Source organism: Mustela erminea, chromosome X, assembly GCF_009829155.1.
Source record: "Mustela erminea isolate mMusErm1 chromosome X, mMusErm1.Pri, whole genome shotgun sequence".
NCBI lineage: Eukaryota > Metazoa > Chordata > Mammalia > Carnivora > Mustelidae > Mustela > Mustela erminea.
This window is the reverse complement of record NC_045635.1, coordinates 60,627,807-60,644,034: the sequence shown is the minus strand read 5'-3', so window position 1 is coordinate 60,644,034 and position 16,228 is coordinate 60,627,807. Positions and strand designations below refer to the sequence as shown.

The 16,228-nt window shown below is 44.8% G+C and overlaps 1 protein-coding gene across 1 annotated transcript; it reads left to right on the top strand.

The window, feature by feature from the left end:
- Window positions 1–9,467: 9,467 nt before the first annotated feature.
- Window positions 9,468–15,012, top strand: LOC116583059 (doublesex- and mab-3-related transcription factor C1-like). Its single transcript, XM_032331024.1, has 6 exons — window positions 9,468–9,538; window positions 10,754–10,972; window positions 11,060–11,217; window positions 11,890–12,026; window positions 13,210–13,354; window positions 14,340–15,012. Exons 2-6 carry the CDS (start codon window positions 10,758–10,760, stop codon window positions 14,444–14,446), a joined length of 762 nt encoding a protein of 253 aa, XP_032186915.1. The 5' UTR covers window positions 9,468–9,538; window positions 10,754–10,757; the 3' UTR covers window positions 14,447–15,012.
- Window positions 15,013–16,228: the final 1,216 nt, after the last annotated feature.

Below are 16,228 nucleotides of genomic sequence, written 5' to 3'. Positions count from 1 at the left end.
TGGGGAATCCCTTGTATGTGATGAGCCGCTTTTGTGGTTCTGCTTTCAACATTCTCTCACTGTCTTTGGTTTTCAGGAGTTTGACTAAGTTGTTTCAAGGTGAAGATCTCCTTGAGTCTATCCGCCATGGAGTTTCAGATCTTTTTGTTTCTCTGGATTAATAATTTTAACAAAATTTGGGAAGTATTGGGCCATTAATTTTCTAATCTTCTTTCTTTCCCTTTATCTCCTCTCCTCTCCTCTCCTCCAGGGACTCTCATTATGCATAAGCTGGTGTGCTTAATGATGTCCTATAAGGTCTCTGAGGCTCTGTTTATTTTTCTTCATTATTTTTTCTTTCTTTTCCTCAGACTGTATAGTCTCAGTTGGCTTTAACTTCCAAGTTCGGTGATTCTTTTAAATCCCAACTGCAATTTCTGTTGAGCTGATCTAGTGAATTTTTCATGCAGTTATTATACTTTTCAAATCAGAATTTCTGTTTGATATTTTTAAAGTGATTCCTATCTCTTTGATGATGTATCTATTTAATGACTCCTCAGTCTCATACTTCCCTTTAATTCATAGGACATGGCTTTGATTAGATGCTGAACATATTTACAAGAGCTGATTTAATGTCTCTGACTAGTAAGTCCAACATCTGGGTATCCTTTTGTATGTCCCATACTCCCCTGTTTCTTTGCATGTCAGATAGGTTTTGGTCAAAGGTTGGACATCTAGTCTAAGTAAGAGAATGTGGCAACTCTGGAATTCAGATTCTGCCCCCTTTCCAGGTTTTGCTGTCGCTGTTTGGTTTCAGTATTCTTGTTGTCATTTGTTTGTTTAGTGACTTCTCTGAACTACTTATGTAAAGTCTGTATCCTCTGCCGTGTGTGGCCACTGAACTCACTGCTTGGCTAGCTTAGTGGTTATCTAATGACTGGGCAGAGAGGCCTTTAAATGCCTGTATAACTGCAAAGACTCTCAATCATTGACACGGAGCTCTGTGTGTATGTTGGGCATGCCTTCAACACTCAGCCAGGCAGTGGTCCACTCTGTAACAGCCTTCATTTCTGCTGTCAGAGAGCCTCAAAATAAGCCAGAGTTGGTAGCGTGGGGCCTTTTTGAGTCTTTTCAGGGCATGCTGTAATCTTGGGAATGTGTCTGGCCTTCAGATTCATAGGGATAATGTCATAGCTTTTTATTTATTGATTGATTGATTTTTTAAAAGATCTTATTTATTTGACAGACAGAGATCACAAGTAGGCAGAGAGGTAGGCAGGGGAGTGGACAGGGAAGCAGGCTCCCGGCCAAGCAGAGAGCCCGATGTGGGGCTCGATCCCAGGACCCTGGGATCATGACCTGAGCCGAAGGCAGAGGCTTTAACCCACTGAGCCACCCAGGTGCCTAATGTCATAGCTTTTTAAAGTCCCTATGGACATCTCATTCCTCAGTTTTTCCCTTTAAGGTTTTGGTTCACCTGTTGTTCACTCCAAGTGTTACCTACTGCCTGAGGCAGCTGCAATGTTAAACTATTGCCCCTAAATGTTTTTGACAAATGCTCTCAGGGAAGAGGCACTTTAAATGGGCAAGGTATGAGTCAGTCCAAATACTGACAGCCATGCAAGTGAGGTCATCCAGGGAACAACCAGACAGATCAAATAATGACAGCTCTCTGGAAATGAAACTTTGCAGGAGCCCCATCTCCTTTCTGCTCCTTCTGGCCACTGCCGGGCTGCTGGCTTTCCCTGCGATTGCAGGCTGTCCATATTCAAGGCTACCACAGAGTTGGATAGAGGGGCAAGGAATAGGGCCAGTTAAAATGCCACATAGCTCACTCTTCCTACTGGGATTCACCTGTTTCTCTAGAATAAACGTACAGAGGTTGTTGCATGCTTTTGGTGACTTTCCAGAGTTCCCAAAACATGGATTCTGAAATTTTCTGCCAGTTTCTGCATGGCTTTCAGGAAGGGAAGACTTTTCAGAGGTTCTTCCTTCCTGGTTGGCTGGCTTCCAGTACAACCTTTTACTGTGCTTGTCAATCATGGTGTTTGTTGCTGTGCTTGCCGCTTACATGTTTCTTGAGAAATAATTTTCGTTGGTCACTGACCATGTGAAAGGGACTACAACAGGAGCTGTGGGAGCTAGGATGTGCAAGATACCATCTTTGATCTCAAAGTTGTCACTCTTGAAAAAAATCAATTTAACTGGAACATTTCAAGCATACTGATTGCCAAGCCTGCATCTGGTCACAAAATCATATGTTTTTTTTTTTTTAAGATTTTATTTATTTACTTGAGAGAGAGAGCGAGAGCAGGGGGAGGGACAGAAGGAGAGGACGTGGGAAAGAAGCGGACTCCTGCTGACCACAAAGCCTGCTGACTGCATGGGCTCGAACCTATGGCCCTGAGCCAAAAATCAAGAGCGGGGCAATTAACTGACTGAGCCACCCAGGCTCCCCAGTTACCAAATTACATCTTAATTCAGTTCAGGGGGAGTTCTTTTTGGCCTTCATGTCTTAAATATAACCAGGTTTTCACCTGGATATTTGGCAGCAAGCCTGAACTAATATCTCTGGTCACAACTAATTTCACTTCTAATCCCTTCAGGAAGCTGAGAGCCTCAAGTGAGTAAGAATGCAGATGAAGGACTGCAGAGATCTCCCATATGAAGAGTTAGAAACAGAGATTCATTTGAACAACCCAGCTTGGTTTTCATAATTCCATAGGACCAAGTTAGCATTTTCCACTGAAATGGTTTATTTTTATGTCCATGCAGCCCACCACCCTGATGGTTATTGATAGACTTCTTGGGTAAAACATAGAAGAGACCCAAAAGACTACTCTTCACACCACAGTATGGGAATATAGCTCCATCTTACTCCTTTTGAATCAATCTCTGCATATTTGATGAATATCACTTGACAATTGATCAAAGATACCCAACAGTAGCCTAAAATCTGAGTTTATATACAATGTCTACTATGTGAAACCCTCTGAACTGCAAGAGATGCCTGCTAGCATACAACCTGTCTGTTCAGGGCTTGATTACTCAAGGTACTCTGGAACCTTGGGTAAATATGTCTATAAAGATGTCGAGAGCCCACAGCTGTTGATTATTTAAGGTAGACAGTTTTTCATTTGAAACTTGGTTTAGCTGGGCACATTACTTAGTTCTCCTCAGCCTCAGATTCCAGTTTGCAAAACTTAGGGTAATAATGGGGTGGGTATTAAATGTGACAATATCTGTAGAACATTTAGTACATTATCTGGCAAATAGCTAATGCCCCCCAAATATCAGCTCTAATTACTATTGACAAGCCTCTGAAATGCCACAAGCCTGCAAAATCTATTACAGTGATCCAAATTAAAAGACTCAGATTCCATTTGACTCATTTGGCCAACGATGGGTTCCTCCCTCTGTGTGCTTGCACAGATGGACAGTGGACAGTGGCCGGGAGAAGAGCCCCCCACCGCTGTTTGTTCAGGCTTCTCCCTGTTACGCTCTGTGATGTTGGGTGACAACAAAATCAACTCGCCTAAAATGAATGGATTTACTAAGTGATGAATTTTCCCCATCTACTGAATTTCCCAATTGGCATTGTAACAGCTTTTATAGGAATACTTATATTTGGTTATTGAAGCTGAAGTATGTTTCTGAATATTAACTCAATGAAGTAGATAGACCTTAGAAATTGGGGAAAACACCAGTTTTGAGGGGACTGGGGATTTGGGGCTGAGAAATTTCCCCCTGAAACTATTATTCCAACCTAAAATTTGAGTGTTCCCCTATGATAGAATTGTTTTCATTATTCCTGATCTACCTGGTAATCTTTCAAATGCCAATTTCAGTTTCTTCAAAGCAAGTGCATTTTTAGGTATACCTTTCAAAAAGCTTATCAGATAGATGTGCTTATTTCCTGCAATTAGAGTTTCTAATCAAAGACAAATATATTGAATTCAAAAGCTGTATTTAATTTTAATTTTCACTTAAAATTCAATGATTTTAATTTGGATTAAAATTGAACTTAAATTTAATTTTAAATCCAAACACATGCTAAAAATCAGGACTTATAATTAAATTCATATAGAGACTTTTGCTTCTGGGAGGATAGGGTAGAAGCACATTTCCCTATTCTTCCCTCTAAATACAACTTAAAACTCTGGGCACCATATATAAAATAAACATAGGACTCTGCAAAGTGAAGAGGAGAAGGCAGAACAACTAGGGATTTCAGAAGCAAAGGAAGGACAAAATGGTGTGTTCCCTTGGTTTTCTTTCTGTGTCATATATCCCAGACTTTGAGCTGAAGAAACCAGGTACCCAGAAATGGCAAAAGGCACAGGCAAACCAATGATGATGACAACCTTGACAACGACAGCAAGGACAACACCAACAAAACTGCTGCAACAAAAAAAAAAAGTCTGCTCTCTCTAGCATAAGGGTCAAAAAAAGTGGCAGCCTAGCCAGACACTAACCGCTCCACTTTCACTAACCACCACAGAACAAACTATGGCCTTGTGCCCACACAAGCCAGTAAATGGTCTAATGGAAGGCCTAGAATTCCACATTTGACTGGCAGAAGCAGGGGCTATTATGCCCCTCCTATGTTAGTGGAAATCAATCATGTGGAAATTCTGGAGTTATACCCATCAGGCAGTAAGGAAGCAACCTGCTCTATCCCTGCTGAAATGATTTCAGGACTTTTAACAACACCCAGTGGTAAGGAGGCCACCCAATCTATGGACTACAGGGAAAATGCTCCAGCACATCAAGAAATGAATTGAAATGAATGGAAATGATTATAAGGCATATCAAAATTAGTGGAATAAAGCTAAAGCACTGCTGAAAGGGAAATTTATATTATTAAGGGCTTCCATTAAGTAAAAGGAAAAGCATCGAGTCAATAATCTAAGTTCTCACCTCAGGAAATTAACCTACAATGAATCACCACATTTGCACATATTTACTGAAGGACATTAATAACTCTATCCATGACAGTTGACATATAGTCTACTTTAGAAACCTGAAGCACCCGTGTTTTCAATATGTATCACACAGTGAGAAGAAGAATAAGAGAAACATTAGACTCTTGATTTAAAACAACAATGAAATTTGATTTCCAGCATAAGAGCTAGATTGTTGCCCTTCATGACAGAAACTGTTGTTTTGTAATTAACTCAAATTCTTTTGTAAACGATAGAACAGATTCCACAATACCTGTGCCGTGAGTTCAATTTTTAAGCTATAAATCGTGTCTTTGCAAACTGGAAAGTCCTTGGAGACAAAATGTACTTAAAGTATTAATTGGCCAGGGTCTCATGTCTCACAACTCATGTGATGGTGAAAATAAGGTATTTGAATTCTTTTCTCAGGTTTTGAATCAATTCCTCTTTCACCTTGTCAGAAGGGTTTTGTATTATATAGACTTAGTGGAAGATATTCTGCCTTTTGTAAAATGTAATACATGATGCCAGAGTTTTCTAACATACATTCTGAACTGAAAGTGTTTTTTATTTATATTTTTTAGCATATGCCCATCTAAAATGTTTGTGTATGTGTGTGTGTGTGTGTGAGAAAGAGAGAGAGAGAAAGTGTATGTGTGTGTGTGTGTTTGTGTGTGTGTGCATACACAAAGGGTCCAAGCCATTTTACAGCTGACTAAATTTATAACTCAGGTCCTCTTAATCATTATTAAAAACTTTGCTGTTGTTAATTTCAGGCAATAGATTTTGTCACTATGTTCGGACTGTTAGAGAAATTCTTGCCAAATTCATCTTAAACTTGTTTACATGTCTCCTAATATTGTCTACTTTATTCTCTTTATGTTTCTTTGAACACAACACCTGAATGGCTTCTCATCTTTCTCTGCTACTACAAACACAACAGCAGCAACAGCAACAAGGTGGGGGTTGGGGGGCTGGGATGTTCATCTTTACAGCAAAATGTCCACCAGTAAATGTAGAAAGTTATGAAAGCAAATAAGAAGTCGCCATTTTTCAACCACCAAAGTGATAACCCAATCAGACAAGAAGCAGGAACAAAAACCAAGGCCAAGAGGTGAAATTCTGTGGGGAGGAAACACACAATATACCCACATGGTATCAAAATATCATGCTACAGACTCCTTATATGTCACACAGGGACAAAGAGACGTTTACAGTGGACTGATCTGTCCAACGATTCCATAAATAAGTGATCAAACTGAGTAATGCCAATAGCAGCACCGACTGTTAGACAAACCGACCTTAGGAGCTCCCAGATGTGATGTCATGTGAACTATGCAGCACCTATTTAACATCCTTGCCAAAAATGTTAAACGGAAATCATCCGAATGGGAGGAAAATATCAGGCAAAGCCATATTGTGGACACGTTGGAAGCAAACAGGCCGAGGCTCCTGGACAATGTCATGGTCATGGAAGATTTAAGTTGAGGGCCTGTTTGGGACTAGAAGATACTAAAGAGACATGACAACTGAATGCAATGTATGATACTTGATTGAACTGTTGACCCTCAAAGGGATATCATTGGGACAACTGGGAGAAATTGGAATATGGACCGTGTATGGACTTAGATGATGTTATCATGCCACTATTAAATTTCTTCAGTGAGACAAAAGTTATATGGTTAGGAGAATATCCAAGGTCTTAGGAGCTACCTATGGAAGTAATTGGATGAAATGTTTGGAACTTGAGTGGTTAGGCAAAAAGAAGAAAAAGGAGATAGAAAGCAACGGGACAATATGAAATCTAGGTGAAAGAATGTTCACTCTTCCACTTTGTGTGTTTTTAATCTATTTTCAAAGAGACAGTTGAGGAAAATGCATTGCTCATATTTTAGAGTTGTGTGATGAAGTGTTCCACAATAAAATGAGATGATTTCTGGTCTCTTCTTGAAAATAATCTGGAAGAGACAGAGGGGAGAAGATATGAATGAAATGAAATTGGCTGTGAGTAGTTAACCGTTGCAGCCCAGGGATGGATACTTGGAGGTTCCCTCACTATTCTCTCTTGTACAGTGTTCTCAAAGTCTGGTTCCACCAGCAGCAGCATCTGAGTCACCAGGGAACTTGCCAGAAAAGCAAACTCTGGGTCCCACCCCAGATTTTTAAATCTGAGACCATAGATGTGGAGCTCAGCAATCTGTTTTCACAAGCTTATTTGGATTCTGATGCAAGCTAATGTTCCAGGAGCACAGCTCTACTGTGATGAACCTGGAGATTGTTAAGTTTATATGCAAACCCTGTTTGTATATGTTTGAAATTATCCACATTTTTAAGGGGAAAAAATGAAGAAAACAGGTACATCAGCTGTTTAGTAGTCAAGTTTTAATAAAGTCTCCAGACAGGCAATCCCAATGTTATACAAAAACTTCCAGAGGATAGAAAAGAGAAACTATTGCCCAACTCAGGCTGTAAGACTAGAAAACCTTGACGCTGGAACCAGCAAGGAGTGTATGAGAAAGAGGAACTTCAAGTCAATCTTGCTCATGAGCAGAAGATGTGAAAGTTCTAAACAAAATTTTAGCAAACTGAACCCCCCAGCATCTACAAAAGATGATCCACCGTAACGAAGTTACATTTATCCTAGGAGGGCAAAACTGGCTTCGCATTCAGATAGATAGATAGACAGACAGACAGGCAGATAGAGTCATGAGAGAGGTTTGTGTGTTGCCAACATAGTCTGTTGCTAGCTCTAGGTGCTAACTGAATGTGTATGTTTAATTTTTGAAAACTCATTAAGATACACACTTGTGAATTTTGTCCTTGTGTGATTATAAGCTTCATTTAAGATTTTGAAAAAAAAAGCATCTACAAATAACACTGTATTAACAGAATAAACAAATGGACTCTTGATCATTTCAATAGAGACAAAAAACTGAGATTCACTACCTATTCCTGATTTTTAAAACAAACTTATTAAACTGGAAATATAAGGAAAACTCCTTAATCTTATAAAGAGAAAGAAGAAAGGAGGGAAGGAAGAAGGAAGGAAGGAAGGAAGGAAGGAAGGTGAGAGAGGGTGGAGGGAGGAAGGAAGGATGGAAGGAAGGAAGGAAAGAGGGAGAGAAAGAAAGAAAGAAAGAGAGAGAGAGAGAAAGGAAAGAAAAGGAAGAAAAAAGAGTAAAAAGAAAAGAGAGAAAGGAAGAAAGAAGAAAAGAAAGGAAGAAAAGAAGAAACAAGAAAAAGAGGGAAGGAATGGAGAGAGGGAGGAAGGAATGGAGGAACAAAGAGAGGAAGTGAAGGAGGTTGAAAACAGTGAAACACAGCAAACACCTTTTATTATGGAAATGTAGGCAGCGTTCTATTTAATATTAGGGACACCCTAAAGAAGTCAAATTTGGTCATGTCTGTTCGACCTTGTAGTGGATGTCCTAGCCAGCCAGTACAGGTTTAAGCAACCTGTAAATTGATTATTGGGCTTCTGTAACTCACAGATTCATGAAAAACTGCAGAACATCTATAGACAAATGATTAGATATCACAGAGTTTAGCAGGGTGGCTGGCTTTAAGGTCAGTATAGTTTTCAGAAAGTCAAATGGATTTCTCTAAGTTAGATACAATTAGAAAATGCCATTTTAAATGGATAACAAGCACAAGAGCAACAGCACTCTAGCCCATCTTGGGATAAATGCAAGAAAAGATGTACAGGATCTGAATGTACAGAAAGACGCAATTAAATACTAAAGATGAAAACGTTAAGGAAGTCCCACATAAACGGAGAGACATGCCATGTTGGTGTCCTAAAGATAGTCAATACTGGGTGTCCTAAAGATAGTCAATACTTCCCTAACTTATCCGCAGATTTAGTGAAAATGCAACTCAAATCTGAGGCAAATGAGTTTTCAAGGAACAAGGCACGCTGATTCCGAGATTTATACTGGAAGGGCGAAAGGCAAAGGATAAGGGAGATACGGTCGAAGGTTATGAATAAGGTGTGGGGACTTGCCCTACGGTAGATCAAGATGCCTTATCAGGAGGTAAAAATGGAGATGATGTAGTACTGGCACAGAAATAGACAAATTTATCTGTGGAACAGAAGAGGGAGCTCAGACACAGAGACACGCAAAGATGGACCAAAATAACTCCAAGCACTGCCAGATGTTCCCTGGGGGTGCGGAGTTGCCCCGCCCCCTCCCATTGACAAACCCTGACATAGAAATATGGTTGAATCTTAAAAACACATGCTGAATTTCATAAAAGTCAGTTACAGGATACCAAGGGCATGAGTTAAATATGCATGCACATATTGTATTTCACTCCCAAAGAGAGCAAAGTCTGGGAAACAAGGTTTAGGGAGCACAAAGTTTCACTTCACTTCACTTCACGACTTACTGACTGTCACACGGAAAAGTGGGAGGAAGGCGAGAGGGGCGGGGCTTTGGTAGGTGCACTGCGATGGAACTCGAAGCTCATTGGTCACTGGTCACAGCCGTGGGCGGGGGAAGGCAGCGCTGGAAGCTCATTGGCCTTTGTGGGAAGGGCGGGAAAGGGAGAGAGCGCTGGGTCTTCCCTGCCGCCTTCTGTCCCTGCTGTTGGATTTCGACTTGCGGGAGGCTGAGGTAACCACAGGCTGGCATCAGGAATAGGACCCTCGTTCTCCACACATCTTCTTTCCTCCCTCCCTCCTGCTCGGGATGACCAACTCCTTCTCCTCTCCTCCAACCTCAGTGGAGTACCTCCTGATGTTCCACTCTGCCCCGTCCCCTCTCCACCCCCACCCCCCATGCAACAACCATGGAATGGCTGTGGGAGGAAAACCCTTGCCTCAGCACCTGAACCCTGGTCTCTGGAACCTGAGGCAGGACTCATGCCCTTGCCTTTGATCCTCTGAATCTGATGTGGCAGTGGCAGTGAATGACTGGGTGGCCTGAGATGAGGTGGTGCACCCCAGGTGTGAGGGGTGGGTAAAGTGTACCCAAGCCTGACCGTTAAAGTGTGAAGAGGAGCATGGAAGATTGTTGGGAGGCTGATCAGGGAGTACATGGGTTTGCATGAGAGCACAGAGGGTTCTGTTGGTGGAAGAAAACAATTACTGCAGTGAGGAGTTGGCTGTCGACTAGCTCAGGGTCTGGCATTTGATAGGGGGCTCAGCGAGGATCTAGTCAATGAATAATCGAAGGGAAGCATAAAAATACTTATTGAAAGAGGGGCTTGGGGTCCAGCAGCATAATGAAATTTCGTGGGGGGGTACAAAGGGTGTGTCAGATTAAAGTGTTGGGGGGCTGAGAGAAGAATTAAGATTACAGTGGGGTGCAGGAAGAAAATCAAGATGGGGTGTGAGAGGAGAGTTGAATGTAGGACATACTAATAATAGAATTGAATGGGGGGAGCTAGAATCATGAGTAGGGAGTGAATGAATGCAGGAGGTTAGGAAGGTAATTGTGGAAGTACATGACAGGAAAAATCATGAGGAATGGCAGAGTACAGGATGATACACGAGAAGGGGAAGGCAGTAATTGAAGAAAGGGGGCACACGAGTGCATGCGTATGCCTGAAAAGGGGGTCTATGTAGAGGGAAGGGAAGCAAGGAGAATAGTGATTTGATTGAAAGTTTACAGGAGCCATGCCAAGAGTTCCTTAGAATGAGGCTATGCGTGAGTCGGGCTTCCTGAGAAGGAGTCTGCATGAGTGAGAAGGGTGGGTGCGATCTGATTTCAGTGATGAGATGGGTGAAGAAGAATCCAGGCACCTCAGGTGGGGTTTTCAAAGGGCAGAGGAAGTACGTTCAGGGTAGGGGATCATGTGGCCATCCTGACCTCCACTCCTGGCCCTAGGACGATGGATCCCAATGAAATGCCTGCTGTGCCCTGCTGCCCCTCCGACCCCCCTATTGGACTTGAGACTGGAGCCCCGTGGGGGATTGAACTTGGCCCCACAAGAGCTGTGAGTCGCTGTGCCCGCTGCTACAACCACGGCTTCACTGACCAAGTCAAGGACCAGGATCACTTCTGCCTCTTCAAGGCCTGCGAGTGTCACAAGTGTGCCTTCTTCTCGTGAGTATAGTGTCTGACAATGGGGGGGGGGCGTGGTGAGGCTCCCCAAAATGTGACTGACTGTAGACCTGCTATTCCCCACTTTAGGGAACACCACAGTGTCTTGCCTGCTGAGAGTGCCTTGAAGAGGGAGCAGGGGGCAAACCTAAAGAGGCACCTGGCTCAAGGGCAGACAAGGAGTGAGGCCTCCCCTCCCAAAGCTCACAGCCATGTCAAGAAGTTGACCATTCAAGCCGGAGCCCTCAGTGAGTGTCTCTGGCCAGGGAGGGTGTCTGGGTTTGGGGATAGGGAGCACTGAGCTGTCCTGTCACCAGTCCTCCTACCCAATTTTGATGTCGCCTTGGCAAATTACCCCTCGGGCCTTTAGCTGCCCCACCTATCCAACTTCATCAATATTATCTACCAAGTGTTGGTGGGAAGGAGAACTCTGGGGGGTCAAAATGGTCCATGGTGAGATGAGTCCTCAGACTGGGGGTGAGGAAGAGTGGTGTGAGCTCAGAGGGAAAGGCTCACCCAAAGTGTCCCCAGCTTTTCATAGCTGGGAAGAAGAACATCATGTCCCAGCTTGAGGCCCACCCAAACCTGCCCAACCCCTAGGGAGATAAGGAGAGTCTGGGGCCTGAGGGGGAAGTTCCCATCTCACCCACTGCCCAGACTCTTCTCTGTGTCCTGAAGACATGAGTTCCCTCCCTAATCCTACTGTAGCTTGCCACGGGACCTTGAGGAAATAATACTTGTCCTCTTGGAGTCTCCATTTCACCAGGTGGAAAATAAATAGTAGGAACTGGCTGGTCTTCAAGGTCTTCTCAGCTCTGACATTTTGGGCTCCTATCCTCATCCCAGTACATATCCATACACATCTTCTCTCCATGGCCGGCATGGTCTCTGACTCCACCCTGTGCTCTCTGCCTCTGCAGACAAGCGCCCAAGGAGCTCTGCTGACCGGTCCTACCCCAAAATCTTTGTCTCCGTCCTGGACTCCAGCAGCCTTGAAGACGCGACTAACAATTTTTCTTTCCAGGAAGACCCACAGGGCTCCTGCCCTGCCCAGGATGTGAGTAAAGTGAGAAGGCCCATGGAGCTAGATGTATATTGTGTGACCAGGTGCTCAACCTTTGTGCTTGATGCCATGGGAGATAGAAGGAAGGAGTGGAGGAGGCGGCCAATGAGGAGGAGAAGGAATGGGGTGCGGGGTAGAGGAGCAGGACAAGAAGTGGCAGGGGGAGGAGGGGTTCAGGGAGGAGGAGTGGAGAAGGCAGCATCTCAGACTAGCGGGCAAGGGCAGGGCTCTCCCAGCCTTGCCATCTCCTATTTGTGAGACTTTGCGCAAGTGACATTCCATTTCCAAGCCTCCATTTCCAGTGTACTAGCAGTGTACTGATAGGGACAATATCTCACACCTGGCATAGATAGCACTGACAAGAGGACTAGGTCCAGGAGTGCCACACAGCAGGACTTCAACTGCTGGAGGCTGTTATTCCAAGGGGAAACAGATAGATGGGAGAGAAGGTCCTGTTGAAGGGGGTAGGCAGGACAGTGAGTGCCACAGGGCCCAGAGGGAGAGTCCAGAGGTCATTAGAGAAAGCTCCCAGGCCATTAGATGAGCCAAGCTGGTCCTTCAGGTTCTATGGGGATTGGGGACTATGGGGGAGAGAAGCAGTCCCTGGGCAGGGACAGTGACCCCATTTCTCCAGGTGCTTTGCAGATTAGACCACGGACACCTGGGATTTTCCATACCCATCACTGTTGGCCTGGAAGTTTTGAAAATCCTGGCAGGAATTAGTGTGTCAGGAGAGATGTTGAGGAAGGACATAGAAAGGAAAATAGGCTGAACAGGGGAAAGGACTTGTGCAAGCCACAACGACCAATGGCCAACAGGCATTCAGACTCCCACATCCAGATAGTGCAAGATCCTGGCCCTGTGTCTCTACTGGTATTATGTATCTGTCAGAGGGTTTAATCCCATGGCCCCTCTTTTCCTTGTCTCTAGAGACTCAGCTCTGGTCCTCCAGCCCTGTGCCGCCCTTGGCCCTGTCCTACTGCAGCCGCAGATCCTGGGAAAATAGCGGGGTCCAGAACCCTGGCAGGGGCCAGGATTAGTGAATGGGAAAGGATGAAGGCCCCTGGGGGTGGGGGGGAGACCTTCAATGGAACTGGGGACTGAAGGGCCACTGGCCCCATGAGGTGCGGAGGTATGGGTTTTCAGGTCCCATTCTCTCACACCCTTTCCATTGCAGGCTCCTGAATCTTCTGACCAGGACTCGGATTCCGCCTCAGAGTGGCAGCGGAAACTGGAAGCGGCCGAGGCTCTGCTGATTCTGAGAGACTCTCCCCAGGCATCTTCTGGCTCCAGCTCCGTGCTCCATCCCTGCGTGGCGACAAGTAGCCTTGTCCTTGAAAAGAGAACACGGGGTGGTGGGGATGGTTGGGAAAGGGGAGGGCGTTGTGGTAAGCAGGGTCTAACTTGGAGGCCGGGGTTGGTGGGTTGAACCTCCTAGGGCTCAGGTACGCAAGCTCCTTGGTCTGATGCCAGAGATGGCAATCGCTGGTTGCTCGGTGAATCATCAGTTTGTCCAGCTCTGTGCTCAACAAGCAAATGCCCAGGGCCCTGGCGTCGAGAAACAAGGTTACTGAGGTCCTGCTAGTGGCAGGGACTTGCCCTGGGGCATGCAGCCTATCAAGTGGAACACCCAGGTCTCCTCACTCCCAGCCCAGAGCTCTCTACCCACACTCTCCGCCCACACCCCTGCAGTCTGCTGTGGTGGGCAGCATACACATAGGTGATAAGAGCCTGGGCTGGAGGGAGATCTGGTCTTTGATTCCTGTCTCCAGGGGGAGCCTGGATGCCTTCAGAGTTCCCTTGTGTTTTGTGGCTAAGTTTCAATGATGAGCCTGGAGAGGAAGGACCAGAGGGAGTCTGAAGCCTGGGAAGGCTGAGAGGGAAGGCTGGGCATTCCCAGACCAAAATGTTGGGTGCAATATGATGCTTGAGTGGAGCAGCAACCTGAGTGAAGGAGGGACTTTGGGAACAGAAGGGGATGAGGCTGGAGAGGCTGCCAATTACAGGGGTCCTGAATGCCAGGCTTAGGGGCTAGACCAGAAACTGTGGGTGGTGAGGAGCCAGGGAATGTGTGAGCTGGGGGGAGCATATTCGGAGATCCTGGGCTCCACAAAAAGAAATGTGGTGGCTCTGATGGAGGGATTGGAGGAAGCAAGACCCGAGATGGGCAAATCAGCAGGGAAGTGTGCTGTGTTGCACTCTATAGTCCAGGTGACAAAGCCTAGATCGGCTGAAACAAAAGAGAGGGGAGAGCCTGGAGGGGAAGTGGATATGACCTGGCTCTGATGCCTTCCGTTCTCTCTGCAGATCCTGCTGAAGATAGAGGACCCCAGCCTCCTAACCCTTCTCTGCGACCCAGGGAGCCAGCTCCATTTCTCTGCCTACTGGGCATCTGGGGTGCATCTCCCTCTTGACCTGGAAGCCCAGAAGAGGAGGCCTCACTCCTCTTATGCTTTTGCAAAATGTTTAATATCCAATATGCTTAACATTTTCTTAAACCTTCACTTTCTTTTACAAGCCTTTCAGACCCTTTTTATTATGTGGGGCAATTCCTTGGCTGAGGGTGCGTATTCTTGTACCTCCATTTCTTACTGCTTTGTATTTTGGGGCCTTCTATGTCTCTTATAAAACCAGGGTTGTGCAATCTAAGCTGGTCGGTCTCTAAATAGGGTTCTGTAGGAGGTCATGTGTTCATATGCCAGAGTTTTCATTTGACTTGTGATTCCAAACATAGCTGTGCACTCACGTCTATATCCATGCTTGTCAAAATCTAAGGGTGTTTTCATTTTGTGTCCACATTTATGTGTGTGAACAAATAATAAACCCTTGCTGTTGTAAGGCAGTGAGATAGAGGCGTTGTTTGTGGTCACAGTATAACGTAGACCATCCTGACTCTAACAGACATGTTCCATTTACATTCCAAAGTGAGAATCACCTTACTCAATAACTGGGATTTATTAACACGACTAGACCAGAAAACGGTAGAGATAAAAAAATGGTAAGAGTTTTTTTTTTTTAATTTTTTAATTTTTATAAACATATATTTTTATCCCCAGGGGTACAGGTCTATGAATCACCAGGTTTACACACTTCACAGCACTCACCAAAGCACACACCCTCCCCAATGTCCATAATCCCACCCCTTTCTCCCAACCCCCCTCCCCCCAGCAACCCTCAGTTTGTTTTGTGAGATTAAGAGTCACTTATGGTTTGTCTCCCTCCCAATTCCATCTTGTTTCATTGATTCTTCTTCTACCCACTTAAGCCCCAATGGTAAGAGTTTTACTCACTGAGCAAGTAAGTGCCTACCTTCCGCCTGGCATAGACTGTTTCCAGCTGTCCAGAGGGCCCCAAGTTGAGTTGTCTGCAGCGTCAAGCAGGTCTTATAAATGAGTGGAGCTGTCCAGACAGGCTCTGGCCAGCTGGCAGTGCATGGTCTACCTAAGGGGCCAGCTGCCACCTGGCTCCAGCCGATTGCTGCCATGCAGGAATGCGGACTCTGCACTGCCACAGCTCCTGATTTTTCGAGAGAAAGCAGAATTCTAGATATCTATGTAGAATATCTCCATTTTAAAATGTCAGCTCTGGTTTCTTCTTTAAGACCTGTACGTGGGCCAAAGAAAACATCCATTCAGGCCAACCATGGCCAAGTGAATGCCGGTTGGATTCTAGTCCAATGTGTACTCTATAGTGGGGGACACTGAAGCCAATCATGGCCAGAAGAATCAAAGAGGGGAGGTGAATTAGACCCAGATCCTGCTTTTGAAGGACTCATGAAATATGAGGAAGATTCATATTCATGCATTTATTTTATGCCCTGTGTATGCAAAACACATACAGCCTCCCAGCAGCTCTCTGAGCTAAGCATGATTACCACCCTCTTGCACAAGGGTTTTAGGGGAAATTTTTAGCCAAAGACGGATGGGGGAAGACTCCCTTCTCTGCCTACCTTCTAAACAATAATCTATCTCTACCTCAACCACTGAGTGAAAGGTTCAAATCTTGAAATGGCAGGCATCCAGTCAGAAGAGTCTTTCAAAGATATGCCTGCCATTTCAAGATTTGAACCTGGAAAACAAAGATCATCTCTTTGTTTTGTACTCAAGGTAACAATATGTAGCTGTGCATCAGATCTTACCTACTCTTTTTTCTCAGTCCTCTGCTGATGTTCCAAAGAAAGGAAGAACTGGAGACCC